Raw genomic sequence first — 15,491 nt, 5'->3', positions numbered from 1 at the left:
TTTCAGGATGATCATGGGAAATAATTATTTCTAATCTGATTTTTCTACACCTTTAAATCTACAGGAGCTAACCTGCCTTTGTAGTGGTGTGGCAGTTGTTAATACCAACAGAAAATTTTGTTTTACTGCAATAGCTGCTTTTATTTTTCCTGTTCTTTATCGGGTTTGTTTGTGCTGGTACTTCCAGCCCTGCCTTGGCATCATTCCCTGTTAGTCTGGCACTTTTAGGAGTTAATTCATGACTTCAAGGTGCCCATGTCAAGGCCAACCCTGTCATCAGGCTCTGATTTAATAAAGCCAAAAGGATTTTTACTGAGGCAGCACCAAGTGCTCCATTTCTCCATCAATATCTTGCCAATTCTTCAGCCCAAACTGTTCAGCTCAACAGATTTTTTGCTGGTGATCATTTCAAGGGGATGGCTCCTCCTGTGACCTTCTTTGTGTCCCTCTCACATTTGAATATTAATGTGCTGCTGCAGAGAATAGAATTGATTTAAGAGCTCAGAGTGGCTTTTGGACCTGCAGAGACCACAAGGAGGAGATCAATATTCCTGATACTCCCTTCTTTTGCTCATCTCTGCTCATTTTCCTTTTTTTTTTCTCTCTCATTCTGCAATTCAACCTTGTTTTATTCCAAGTTTGAAGTCTTGTTTGGAGGGTGCTTGTGCAAAAAGTGTCTTTTCTACAATAATGTAGGATAATTCTAAATCACATCTCTGGTGTTATATTCACTGCTTCTCCTTAACTGTTCTTAAACAGGACCAGGAAAGGTTTAACTCTAATTAGTGAGTGAAAATACATTGTAATTTCAGGCTTTCTAGACCATTCTGTTGCATTGTCACCACTCAGAGATTTGGGAACAGGCCCTGCAATATTGGTTTTGCTCTCTAATCCAGCTTGTGCACAGCTCCAGCACAGCTTAATGCAAAACAGCAAAGACAGATCTCATTAAACAGACCAACATTGTGTGCAGTTGTTTCTCCTTGTGCCACTGGATGGATGAAATGTCAGCAATAATTTCATTACTGGGCCGTACCCACAGGATGAGAGCCCCCTGTTAGGCAGGGCCCTGATTGCCAATTAGCATGAGCATTAATCAGTGCAGTCCCAAACATTTGCATTTCCTGAGGCCACAGCAGCATCTCCCTGTGGTCCCACGGACACAACCCCACCACGTGCAGCCTGATGGGTTTTATTTCTCCCACAGGATTTCCTGATGGAAACATTCATCATGTTCAAGGACCTGATTGGGAAGAACGTGTATGCAGCTGACTGGATGGTCATGAACATGATGCAGAGCAGGTACAGCCTTGAGTCTGGGCCAGGTCTGGCTTTGGGGCCTCCCTGGACCTCATGGGAGGGTGATTCACACAAGGCAATTTTCTTGTTCTTTTTTATAATTTTTAAATTTTAATAATTTTTAAATTATTAAAAAATTATTTTTAAAAAAATTATTTATTTCATGTATGCTCTTTTATTTATTTATTTATTGCTATTTTTGTTTATTTATTGTTATTTCTTAAAGCTCAAGTCTGGTTTAAGTCCAGGCTGAAGTCTGGGTTAAAGTCTGGCTTTGGAGCCTGCCTGGACCTGACAGGAGAGTGACTCACATGTGGCAGTTTTCCTGTTATTTTTTTAAATGTATTGATTTTATTTATGTTCTTTTCTTTTCTTTATTTCTTGTTATTTTTATTTATTTATTTTTGTTTCTAAGGCTTTAGTCTGGTTTAAGTACAGGCTTAAGTCTGGGTTAAGTCTGGCTTTGTGGCCTCCCTGGACCTGATGGGAGGGTGATTCACACAAGGCAATTTTCTTGTTTTTTTTAAAAAAATTATTTATTTCATTTATGCTCTTTTATTTATTTATTTATTGCTATTTTTGTTTATTTATTGTTATTTCTTAAAGCTCAAGTCTGGTTTAAGTACAGGCTGAAGTCTGGGTTAAAGTCTGGCTTTGGAGCCTCCCTGGACCTGATGGGAGGGTGACTCCCATGTGGCAATTTTCTTGTTTTTTAAAAAAAAAAAATTATTTTATTTATGCTCATTTATTTATTTCTTGTTATTTTTATTTAGTTATTTTTATTTCTTGGGCTTTAGTCTGGTTTAAGTACAGGCTTAAGTCTGGGTTAAGTCTGGCTTTGGAGCCTGCCTGGACCTGACAGGAGAGTGACTCACACAAGGCAGTTTTCTTGTTTTTTAAAAAAAATTATTTATTTTTATTTATGCTCATTTATTTATTTCTTGTTATTTTTATTTAGTTATTTTTATTTCTTGGGCTTAAGTCTGGTTTAAGTACAGGCTTAAGTCTGGGTTCAAGTCTGGCTTTGGAGCCTCCCTGGACCTGACAGGAGGGCAACTCACACAAGGCAGTTTTCTTGCTATATTTTACAATTATTTTATTTTATTTTATTTTATTTTACTTTATTTTTCTTTATTTATTTTTATTTCTTAGGCTTAAGTCTGGTTTAAGTACAGGCTTAAGTCTGGGTTAAGTCCGGCTTTGGAGCCTCCCTGGACCTGACAGGAGGGCAACTCACACAAGGCAGTTTTCTTGCTATTTTTTACAATGTATTTATTTTATTTATGTTCTTTTCTTTATTTATTTCTTGTTATTTTTATTTATTTATTTTTATTTCTAAGGCTTAAGTCTGGCTTTGGAGCCTCATTGGACCTGACAGGAGGGTGACTCAAATGTGGCAATTTTCCTGTTATTTTTTAAAATTTATTGATTTCATTTATGTTATTTCTTTTCTTTATTTATTTATTGATATTTATATCTTTTCTTCTGATTTTCTTCAGCACTTCAGGTTGATTTCAATCAGATTCCAGCTATTTTTAGTTTCTGTGCATTTCCACTGGTGGAATTGGAAATCTCTGTCGTGCCCAGAAGAATGAAATCAAACCCTGGGTTCTTTTTTCCAGCTTAAACCAGAGAAGCTTTTTGGTCTCAGTTCTGGGGGAATCACATGGGAAACCTAAACCCAGAGCTGGCCAATGCTTAACCACTCTTCCAGAGAGGAAATTTCCCTGATATCCAACCTGAGCCTCCCCAGTGCAGCTTGAGGCTGTTGAACCAAGGGTTGACTTTGCCTGAATGTCCCTGATTTGGAGGAATTCCTGCCTTTTTGGGAGCATCTGTTGCTGTCTGCTGAGCTTGCACAATGGAGCTGTGAGCCCAGAGCTGCAATGTCATTGATTTTGGGTACAGAATCACCTTATTTGATGTTTTTGTCTCTTCAGGGTTTTCCTCCGGGCAGTGAACCAATTCACCTCCGTCCTCAACCGCTTCTTCCTGGATCAGACTCATTTTGAGCTCCAGGTGATTGTCCTGTTTTCTCTGGATTTTCTTATGGGTCCCAGACCTGTTTTCTCTGGATTTTCTTATGGGTCCCAGACCTGCTAGAACAGCTAAACCCCACTGGTAGCAGGCTGTGGCTCACTGAGGTTCCCTCCCTCATGGAGGGGACTCTGCATTTGGGGCTGGGCAGCTCTTTGGTGCCTGTTGTTGCTTTTCCTTTGTTTCCTCCTCTCGGGTCTCTGTGCTTGAGATGACCCTGAGGTGTTGGAAAGTCTCTTTTTCCCAGCCCTGCGACCAAAGAACTCGAGATTGATCGCTTCTGCTTTTCAAGGTTGTTTATTTTCTCTTATCTGTTCCATTCTGTCTCTGACCTGCTGAGATCTGTCCAGCAGGTCGGGTTGTGGCACAGCCCCTGCCCTTGGGGTGCTGTTGGCTTTTTATACTGAGAACTACCTGTGCTTTATTTACAATAATCTTCCAATACCTATCCCCTGTGTTAGACAGTCTGTCTCTACTCTAAACCAATCCAGAAGTGTCACCATCACAGCAGAGGATGGAGGACAAGAAGGAGAAGGGGAAGAAGAAGAAGGAAGGAAGAAAGAAGAAGAAGGAAGAAAGAAGAAGAAGAAGAAGGAAGGAAGAAGAAGAAGAAGGAAAGGAGAAGGAGGGAGGGAGAGGACACACCCAGATTCCTCCATCTTGCCTCCTGAACCCCCATTCTAAAAACCCCAAAATTCTACTTTTTCACCCTGTGACAAATTCACTGTCATTCTACTCAAACTCTTGTGGCTTGTAACTCTTCACACAAAGTTGGGAATTGTTTCCATGGGCTGAAATCAAAGGCACAGGTGTTTGTGACTCCATGCCAAGGTCTCTGAACCCTCTGCCAGGGTCTCGAGTCATCCAGTGCAGCCAGAGGAATGTCCTGGGTTCTGACATCCTCCCATTTTAATCTCCTTTCTCTCCCCCAGCTCTGGAATAACTATTTCCACTTGGCAGTTGCCTTCCTCACTCACGAGTCCCTGCAGCTGGAGACCTTCTCCCAGGCCAAGCGCAACAAAATCATCAAGAAGTGAGTTCCCATTTCCCTTTTGGCTCTCAGGAGGCTCCGTTTGGGCTCTTCAGACACCCCCAGGGTGGGAGGAGGTGCTGTGGAAATGCTGATTAAGGCACTGTGCTAAAGGGGTGAGCAGGACAAGATGTCAGGGCTGCAAATTAGGGCTGGTTGAAGTTTGGTCAGGCAGATCTTGAACTTTGCAGCACCTTGCCAGGGGTCTCTCCACTGGAAGATCTCTAATGGAAAGGTTGGCATGATTCCCAGAGTTCCCTTTTGCAATTCCTCAGCCTTTGTGGAAGGTAGGTCAGAGGAATCCTAAAAGCCCTCCAGCTTTTTAGTCCCCCACCTTTTACTTTTCTTCATTTCAGAGCCATTCATATCCCCAAACCAGCAGTTTTTAGTCAGTGAGCTGCTTTTACCTCTTCATTCCCATGGAATTGGGTGCCTGGATATCTCTGAACATCCTGACACAGGCTTTTGTTAGGATTTTTCATCTTTTCTCTGCAGAAGTGGCTTGAGGAAGCCTGATAGTGAAATCATTTTGCATTGCCTCGATGTCAGAGGTTAAAGCTTCAGGAAAAAACACCCAAACCCAACCAGAGTGGGGTGGAATTGCAGGAAAAAACACCCAAACCCAACCAGAGTGGGGTGGAATTGCAGAATTCCCCTTTTTTCTGCAGGAGTGGCTTGAAGAAGCCTGACAATGAAATCATTTTGCATTGCCTCGATGTCAGAGGTTAAAGCTTCAGGAAAAAACACCCAAACCCAACCAGAGTGGGGTGGAATTGCAGGAAAAAACACCCAAACCCAACCAGAGTGGGGTGGAATTGCAGGAAAAGACACCCAAACCCAGCCAGAATGGGGTGGAATTGCAGAATTCCCCTTTTTTCTTCAGGAGTGGCTTGAAGAAGCCTGACAATGAAATCATTTTGCATTACCTTGATGTCAGAGGTTAAAGCTTCAGGAAAAAAGCTTTGTTTCCACAGAGTGGGGTGGAATTGCAGGAAGCAGAGGGGCTGCAGCTTTCAGGAAATCTGAATTCCCAGGAATTCTGCTCTCAGCAATCTGCAGTGCCCTGTCAGAGTGAGCTGTGGCCATTTGTGGCTTTGCCATTCACTTCTCCAGCAGCATTCCCAGGATCATTGCAGTGCTTGGGCCTCTCTCATCTCTTCTTTCAATGCTTTCTCTAGGTATGGGGACATGAGGAAAGAAATTGGCTTCAAGATCAGGGATATGTGGTATAACCTGGGTGAGTTCCAGCTAAAGAATTATCTTTGCTCCAACTCTCAAGCTGCCTTTCAAATCCTTTATTTCCTTATAAAAGCTGCACGTGTTTCATGTGGGGAAATGCACTTACAGTTCAGCTGTTTCAGCACACAAAAATCTCTTTTTTCTGTGAATAACTTGGAAAAGCTGATTTTTTCCTCACATCATCTGCTGAGATAATTTCTTAGATTCCCTCCAAAGGATGTTCTGCCATGTAAAGGATGAGTGGGATTTTTCAGAGAGCCTTTTTTTGTGATTTACAATTCAGCTCAATTATTTCCTTGGGCTATTCCTGAATTTTGGAGCTGTAACCTGGTAATTCTTAAATAAAATCCACATTCTGAGCAGAGTGGTTGTTGTGTGAATAATGTGCTTAAACACTGGGAAATGCAAATCCTGCCACTGGATGTATTTGACTCTGAATTTCGTGCAGGTCCCCACAAAATCAAATTCATCCCAGCAATGGTGGGGCCAATCCTGGAGGTGACCCTGGTCCCAGAGCCTGAGCTGAGGAAAGCAACAATTCCCATTTTTTTTGACATGATGCAGTGTGAGTTCAACTTCAGTGGGAATGGGAACTTCCACATGGTAAGGGATGCCATATATAACCCATATATATAATAATAAAGTACATAGAGATATTAAATGTAATATAATATAATATAATATAATATAAATTATATATATTATTAATTATTATATATAATGTATATTATATATTATATATAACATATATAATATATAATATATATTATATATATTATATTTATTATATTATGTATTATATATATTATATAATATACTATACTATAGTATAATATAGTATAATATAATATAATATAATATAATATAATATAATATAATATAATATAATATGATATATATGATGAAATATAATATCATAACATGTATAGTAATGAAATATATAATGAATATAATATGAAATATATACACAATATGTAAAAAGACACAATATTTTAATATATAATATTATGTATTCAGTATTATGCATAATGTAATTGTATATTCATTATATAATGATGAAATATAATTATATAATAATATGTAATAATGAAATATATATAATAATGAATATAATATGAAATATATATATGCAATATGTAAAAAACCACAATTATATATTATTAAATTTTCATATATAATATATTCAGTATTATGAATAATGTAATAGTCTATTCATTATATAATGATGAAATAATTATATAATAATGTATAATAATGAAATATTTATATGAGTATAATATGAAATGTATATACAATATGTAAAAAACCACAATTATATATATTATATTTTCATATATAGTATATTCAGTATTATGCATAATGTAATTGTATATTCGTTATCTAATGATGAAATAATTGTATAATAATATATAATAATGAAATATTTATATAATAATGAACATAATATGAAATATATATACAATAGGTAAAAAACCACAATTATATATATTATATTTTCATATATAGTATATTCAATATTATGCATAATGTAATTGTATATTCATTATCTAATGATGAAATAATTGTATAATAATATATAATAATGAAATATTTATATAATAATGAACATAATATGAAATATATATACAATATGTAAAAAAACCACAATTATATATATTATATTTTCATATATAATATATTCAGTATTATGCATAATGTAATTGTATATTCATTATCTAATGATGAAATAATTGTATAATAATATGTAATAATGAAATATTTATATAATAATGAACATAATATGAAATATATATACAATATGTAAAAAGATATTATTTTCATATATAATATATATTCAGTATTATGCACAATGTAATTGCATATTCATTATATAATAATGAAATAATTATATAACATATATAGTAATTAAACATATATAATATTGAATAGAATATGAAATATATATACAATATGTAAAAAAACATAATTTTATATACATTATATTCTGATATATAATATATATACAGTATTATGCACATTGTAATTGTATATTCATTAAATAATAATGAAATAAAATTATATAATAATATATAATAATGAAATATTTATATAGTAATGAACATAATATGAAAAACATATAATATGTAAAAAAACACAGTATTTTAAAATATAATATATATTCAGTATTATGCATAATGTAGTTGTGTATTCATTATATAATAATGAAATATAATTATATAATAATATATAATAATGAATAGAATATGAAATAAATATATACAATATGTAAATAGACATTATTTCAATATATAATATATGTTCAGTATTATGCACAATGTAATTGCATATTCATTATATAATAATGAAATAATTATATAATATATATGTACTAATGAAATATATACATAATGAATATAATATGAAATATATAGAGCATATAAAAGACACCGTTTTTTATATATAAGATTATATACGCAATATTATGCAAAATGTAATTCTATTTTCATTATATAATAATGAAATAATTATATAATATATATAGTAATATATAATATTACTATAAAATATATATACTATAATATATAAAATATATAATAATTATATAATGTATAGTAATTAAATATATATAATAATGAATATAATATGAAATATATATACACTATGTAAAAAGACACAATATATACATATAGTATATATACTGTATTATACACAATGTAATTGTACATTCATTATATATGACTATAAAATGTATATAAAATTATATATATAAATGCACTATAATACGTGTATTTGCAGTGTATACACAATACTGGTATCTTCACTACAACTGTTCTGCATTGTCCCTAGAGCAAAAGAAAAATAGAATACTTGAACAAAACAAAAAATCCCCACCCAGAATTGGGAAGTCCCTGTGGTTTGTAGGGTTCAGGACTTCCCAGTTCTGTCCTGCCTGAGCCTTCCCATGACTTTGATGATCCCTGAATTCCCCTTTTTTCACCCTGCCCTGCATTTGCAGAGCTGTCAATGCTCACCTCTAAACTGGGAAGAGTTTGGAGACCCTCAGAGGGTCTGAAATGTAATTTTAGCTGTTTATTCACCTTTACAAGAAGAGCAGAAATCCCCCACGAGGGACTCTGGCAGTGAGCGAGTGCAGCGAGCGGAGGGCAGTCAGAGATCAGGGTCAGCAGTGTTCCATTGCACCGGAGTGTGGCTGTGTGGGGTCACACAGGGAGCGCTTGATTTCCTTCTCCAGTCCTGGCATTGGGGGTTTTTATCCCTTTATTCTGCCTCAGCCCTGGCAGCAGCCTGGCCCTGCCTGGGGGAGGCTCAGAGCCCCCAGGGGCTCCTCAGAGCTGCTCCGCTCACTGGGGGTTCTGTGCTTGCAGTTTGAGAACGAGCTGATCACCAGGCTGGACCAGGAGGTGGAGGGGGGCCGAGGGGACGAGCAGTACAAGGTCCTGCTGGAGAAACTGTGAGTTTTACTTTATATCTTCAATACTACATATATTATTAATATATTATATATTTCTATATTATTTCATATTTTATATTTTATGTAATTTTATTTTACATTTTATATTACATTTATTATTTTATGTTACATATTCTTTCTATATTCTATTTAAAATATTATTTCATGTTGTATATATCATATATTTTATTATATTTTATATATTATCTATATGCTATATATCTTGACATCATTTGATATAATATCTATTATCTATGTATTATATATTTTTATATTATTTATATATTATATATTTTATGTTATATATTATGTATATTATATGTTATTATATTATATATTATATTTCTATATTGTTTGCAGTAAATATAATATAATAATATTATATATATATGTAATAATAGTAAACAGAATATTATTATGTATTATATATATTATATATTATATATATTATTATATATTATATATAATATATATTATTATATATTATAGATATTATATAGATACTATATATAACATTATATATAGATATAATATATATAATATATATTATATAATAAATAATATATTATTTATATGTTACATATTTTAAATTATGCTATATTTTTATATTATATATGTTCATTTATTTTATTTTTACATTATTTTTATTTTCTATATTATTTATATATGATTTATATATAATATATAATATTATGATATTATTATATATATTATAATAGTATCTATAATATTATTATATATTATATATATTATATATTATATATTATATATATTATATATTGTATATATTATAGATATTATATAGATACTATATATATAATATTATATAGAGATATATATAAGATCATATATATTATATAATAAATAAATATTTTATGTTATGCTATATTTTTATATTATATATGTTCATTAATTTTATTTTATTTTTTACATTATTTTTATTTTCTATATTATATATATTATAATAGTATCTATAATATTATTATATATTATATATCTTATTATATATATTATAGATATTGTATAGATACTATATATATAATATTATATAGAGATATTATATATATAAGATCATATATATTATATAATAAATAACATATTATTTATATGTTACATATTTTTATATTATGTTATATTTTATATTTTTATTTTATTTTGTATTGTGTTATATTTTTATATTTTATGTTATATTTTATTTATATTTATATAACATAATAATTTATATTATGTTACATGTTATATTACATTTATAATGTACATATAACATATATTTTACATATGTTATATGTACATTAATTTTATTTTATTTTTTCTTTTCTATATTATTTATATATGGTTTATATTAATTTATATTATATATATTATTTATTAATTATATATTTTTCATACTTTATTGGGCTGCTTTCCTAATGCAAAGAAGCCCTAATTCATGAATTATTGCAGTGAGCAGGGAGCAATGCAGGTGTTCTGGGGCTGAATGCCCAAAAATGGGGGGTTTATTGTGCACTTTTAACTGGAGATGGAATTCAGAGTCAGCTGCCAGACTGGGGAGGGGCTGCACGTGGAAGTAATTGGGAATTTTGGAAAACTATTGAGTAGTGAATCTGCCATATCTATTTTAAGGTTGCTATAAGAATATTTCCTGTAATTAGCAGACTCATCTAATTCTAATAAAGAATTTTAGTGACAAGAAATGTATGAAATGTCTATTTGAATCCAATCTTTAGTGTAATCTGGTACTTCTGAGACATTTCTTTATGGCCATGAACTGGCTTCATTTCCTGTGTGTGAACCCAGAGCAGTGGTGAGCAAGCAATAAAATCAAGATACAGAACAGATACTTAACTTCAAAGGATTCAAAGACTCAATTAAAGCAAAATTGGAGCTTTTAGCAACAAAGCTTCATTTTTTTTGACCATCAAGTGCTGTCCTGCCCTGCCTGAGTTGGCTGTCTCAGGTGTGGGTGTCCAGCACTGAGTGTCCATCCAGGGAAATTGGGTAATTCACACTCAGATTTGGGTAATTCACCCCAAAATGCCATTTCCCAGTGCTGGGAGGCCCAGCTGAGTGTCCTGCTGTCCTGCAGGCTGCTGGAGCACTGCAGGAAGCACAAGTACCTGGCAGCCCCAGGAGAGGTGTTTGCCCTGCTGGTCAGCAGCCTCCTGGAGAACCTGCTGGACTACAGGACCATCATGCACGACGAGAGCAAGGAGAACCGCATGAGCTGCACCGTCAACGTGCTGGTACGGCTGGGGACATGGCCCTGGCACTCATCACCTGGGCTGGGGACGTGTCCCTTGGACCCCTCTCCCAGGCTGGGGACCTCTCCCCTGGGCTTTGGGAACATCACCTGGGCTTGGAACACCTCCCTGGGCTGGAAACCCCTCTCCCAGGCTGGGGACCTGTCCCCTGGGCTTTGGGCACCTACCCTGGGCTGGGGACAGGTTTCCTGAGCTGGAGACACCTCCTCTGGGCTGGGGACGCCTCCTCTGGGCTGGGGACGCCTCCTCTGGGCTGGGGACGCCTCCTCTGGGCTGGAGACACCTCCTCTGGGCTGGGGACGCCTCCTCTGGGCTGGGAACACCTCCCTGGGCTGGGGATCCCTACCCAGGCTGGAGACAGCTTCCCTGGACTAGGGACACCTCCCCTGGGCAAGGGACTCATCACCTGTGCTGGGGATGCCTCCCCGAGCTTTGGGTGCCTCCCCCGGGCTTGGAGGCTCATCCCCTGGGCTTTGGGCACCTCCCCTGGGCTTTTCTAGACCCCCCTGGAATTATTTTTAATCTAGGGAAGGATTTTAATGAATTCCTCATGCCATTTTTGGTTAATGTTGTGCTCAAGTCAGGCTCTGGAGCCATAATCGCAGAAAGATGGACAGTCCAGAATCAAGGCCTTGGCTGATCCTCCCAGTCTGGAGCCCTGGAGCACAGGCAGAGGAGGTGCCTGGCTGATGGCTGGGATCCCTGCTCCCCTGCAAAGAGCCTGTGTCCCTTCAGACAAGTGATTTCTCTGATTTGTCCCCTTTTGGAGGTGCTGGTGCCCCTCTGGTATGAAGGGATGGTCTCAGGGCTGAGCAGCCAGAATGAGCAAATATCCCTGAAATGTCTAAAACTGCTGCTCAGGTTACTTTTGTGGAGATGATTCTGCAAATCTGGGCTGCTCTGCATTGCCAGTGTTTGACTTTTCTCTTGTTGGCAGAATTTCTACAAGGAGAAGAAGCGAGAGGACATTTACATCAGGTAGGCTGTTCCTGCACGAGCCTTTGTTCCCCCGCAGCTCCCTTGGACACAGGAGTCCTTCACAGCAGGGAATTGTTTGTTTTGCTTTGCCCAGGTATCTGTACAAGCTCAGGGACCTGCACACAGACTGTGAGAACTTCACAGAGGCTGCCTACACCCTGCTCCTGCACGCTGAGCTGCTCCAGGTATGCCAGGCTTGGGGTTTGGTGAGGCACAGACTGCTCAGAGCAACCAAAGCACTTTGTTTTCTGATTTAATGGGACTTTGAATCATGTAGGTACCAGTGGTCATTGAGGGCTTCACAATCTTACAGATTCCACAGCAAAACTTGGGGTTTGGTGAGGCACAAACTGCTCAGAACAACCAAAGCACTTTGTTTCTGGTTTTAATGGGACTTTCAATCGTGTATGTACCAGTGGTCATTGAGGGGCTTCACAAGCTTGCAGATTACACAGCAATGGAATATGATATATATAAAATTATTACTATGATATATATAAAATTATATAGTTATATATATAATGATATATTGTTATAAATAATCATATATTATATGAATAAATAATAATTGTATATTATAAAATATATATTAATTTGATATATATTTATATTTATATTTTTATTTTTATCTATAAATATAAATATATATTATTATATTATACATATAATTTAATAATTATTATATATAATGTATCCTATTATATATTATATTTATATATATTTATATTTATATTTATATATTTATATAAGAATATATATAAAATAAAAATAAGTGATTTAATTAAATAATAATGAAAGAAAAATCATGATTAGCATCATTATTAGCATCCTCCTACTGCAGTGAGCTGGGAGAGAATGTCTCAGGTTTATGTCCCTGCCAAACTTCCTTTGCCTCCATGAGGGGTTTGTTTTGAGTCAGCCTGTCAGGATTTCTCTGGAAGTGTTGCAGTTGTTTCAGCTTTGCCTTTTTTCCTGTCCCAGTGGTCAGAGAAGCCCTGTGCCCCTCACCTGCTGCAGAGGGACTCCTTCTGTGTGTACTCCCAGCAGGAGCTCAAGGAGAAACTCTACCAGGAGATCATCTCCTTCTTTGATAGGGGCAAGGTGAGTGTTCACCCTGATCCTGCAGCAAACCCTGCCCTGGCAGATTCCCTTTGGTGTGGATTTAGGATTTCCTTACTGGTCAGTTCTTGCCTCAGTGCTTGGGGCAGGCTGGGGTTGGTTAAAAGGTAAAAGCAGATGTGGTTCCACACCAGGCTGGGGTTTTGGGACTGCCATCAGTCCCCCAACACTGCCATCAGCAGGGCACCTGCTTCTCTGGAGACATTTAAACCCTATTTCTGTGTTGGCCAAAGAGGTCTGGAGGGTGAAGCTGTTCAAGGTTCTGGGTGGATGGCAGCAGGGCAGGTGTTCCCCTTCCTTCCCCTGGGAGGGTTCCTGTCAGGTTTTGGGCTTGCAGGGAGAGAGGTTCCCTGGCTACTGCACCTTGGAGAGAGGGTTCTGCCAGGACTGAAAGGCTTTGAGCTGAAATAAGGGAATTTAGATGGAATTTGGGACTGAATTCCTCCCTGGGAGGGGCTGGGATGGAATTCCCAGGGAGCTGTGGCTCCCCTGGATCCCTGGCTGTGCCCAAGGCCAGGCTGGAGCCCCCTGGGACAGTGGAGGTGTCCCTGCCCTGGCAGGGGTGGCACTGGGCTTTGAGGTCCCTTTCCACCCACATTCCATGATCCCATGATGAGACAAACCCCAGGAGCCCCTGTCCCAGTGCTGCAGGAGGAGGAGACCCCCATGGCTTCTCTCTCTGCTGTTCAGACCTGTCCTTCCTCCTCCCAGTTTGTCCTGTCAGGATCTCAGTGGAGACCTGGCTTTGTAAATCACTCTCAGATCTCCAGATCACAAGATCTGTATGACTGTAATAACCCCTGCAAAACCAAAAATGCACAGAGGAGTCTGAGGGAAACCTGGCAGAGCATGAAAGTAGTGCCTGAATGAAAATCAGCTGCATTTTTGTTTACCTATCTTTGCTAATGAAGGATTTTAACTGAGTCTTTCATGTTGCTTGTGCTCTTCCCCCTGCTGCCCGTCCTCCCCCTCGTGGAGATGTGGGAAAAAGCCATTCAGCTGAGCAAGGAGCTGGCTGACATGTATGAGAACAAGGTCTTTGACTACGAGGGACTTGGCAATCTCCTGGTGAGGCTTTTCCCTCCCTTTTTTATCCAGCAGGCTGCTGACTGCTTCACTTAATACTGTTCAAGCAGGATAAGCCTAAAATAAATGTATGTTAAAGACAAACAAACCAACTTAACCCCATGGCTTTGTAAAGGTTAGTAGTAGAATAAATATTTGCATAGTGTCTTTTCACCTCCTAATTAGCATGATAATACCATGTGCAGATGTTTAGAATTCTTGGTCTTAAGCAAATGAAGTAACAAGCAGAGTGTATTTTCAGGCTCCATAAATCTCATCACCTTGTTATTTCTGTGGTGAAAGTGCTGGGCATGAACACAGAGCTAGAGCATTCTCTTGGCTCAGAATTCTGCTTTCTAGTGGTTAAGGATGGAACCAGATGGTCTTTATGTTCTTTCACAGCAGAATCATCTGCCCAGTTTTATTTCTGCCAGTTCTCTGACATTTGTCACCATTTGTGTCTTCTCCCTTGCAGAATATATTTGTATTTCATTTGTTTTCCCACAGTGAAGGATTTCAAATTTCCTTCTGGAATCCTAAAGCCATGGCATTGTTCTCATGTCTGCAGAGCAGGAAATGAAGTTGGTTCTGGCCCAGACAAAGCAAATATTTAATCAAGTAAATGGATAAGGATGAGAGACTGCATCAAAAAGCAGTTGTGGAGTGTGTTCTGAGGGCAGAGATCAGGAATTGTCCCTGGGAATGTGTCCTGCAGCATTCCAAAGTGAAAGTGTGCTGTTGTTTTCTTTTCCAGAAAAAAAGAGCCACTTTTTATGAGAACATCATGAAGGCCATGAGACCTCAGCCTGAGTACTTTGCTGTTGGCTACTATGGACAGGGTTTTCCCTCTTTCCTCAGGGTAAGGATCCTTCTCCACTCAACTTCTGCACTGCTGGAGACCCTGAAGGTCACAACTTCTGCAGAGCTCCCACGAAAATTGGGTGCCAAACTCCTTTTCCTTTCAGTGGCACTGACAGCTCTAAATCCCAGGAGTGTCTAAAAAGAGTCAAGT

The 15,491-nt window shown here is 36.9% G+C and overlaps 1 protein-coding gene across 1 annotated transcript in view; it reads left to right on the top strand.

Annotated features, from left to right (window-relative positions):
• Nucleotides 1–15,491, top strand: part of DOCK5 (dedicator of cytokinesis 5) — an 80,533-nt gene that overhangs the window by 51,392 nt on the left and 13,650 nt on the right. Inside the window, exons 29-40 of the mRNA XM_058820236.1 lie at nucleotides 1,208–1,302; nucleotides 3,240–3,318; nucleotides 4,269–4,369; nucleotides 5,545–5,603; nucleotides 6,054–6,208; nucleotides 8,971–9,056; nucleotides 11,143–11,299; nucleotides 12,255–12,295; nucleotides 12,390–12,480; nucleotides 13,277–13,396; nucleotides 14,393–14,482; nucleotides 15,234–15,338. Of these exons, the coding sequence (XP_058676219.1) occupies nucleotides 1,208–1,302; nucleotides 3,240–3,318; nucleotides 4,269–4,369; nucleotides 5,545–5,603; nucleotides 6,054–6,208; nucleotides 8,971–9,056; nucleotides 11,143–11,299; nucleotides 12,255–12,295; nucleotides 12,390–12,480; nucleotides 13,277–13,396; nucleotides 14,393–14,482; nucleotides 15,234–15,338 (1,179 nt within the window). The remainder of the gene's footprint in view (nucleotides 1–1,207; nucleotides 1,303–3,239; nucleotides 3,319–4,268; nucleotides 4,370–5,544; nucleotides 5,604–6,053; nucleotides 6,209–8,970; nucleotides 9,057–11,142; nucleotides 11,300–12,254; nucleotides 12,296–12,389; nucleotides 12,481–13,276; nucleotides 13,397–14,392; nucleotides 14,483–15,233; nucleotides 15,339–15,491) is intronic.

Source organism: Ammospiza caudacuta, chromosome 26, assembly GCF_027887145.1.
Source record: "Ammospiza caudacuta isolate bAmmCau1 chromosome 26, bAmmCau1.pri, whole genome shotgun sequence".
NCBI lineage: Eukaryota > Metazoa > Chordata > Aves > Passeriformes > Passerellidae > Ammospiza > Ammospiza caudacuta.
The sequence above is the reverse complement of the archived record's forward strand: the minus strand, read 5'-3'. Positions and strand labels throughout refer to the sequence as shown.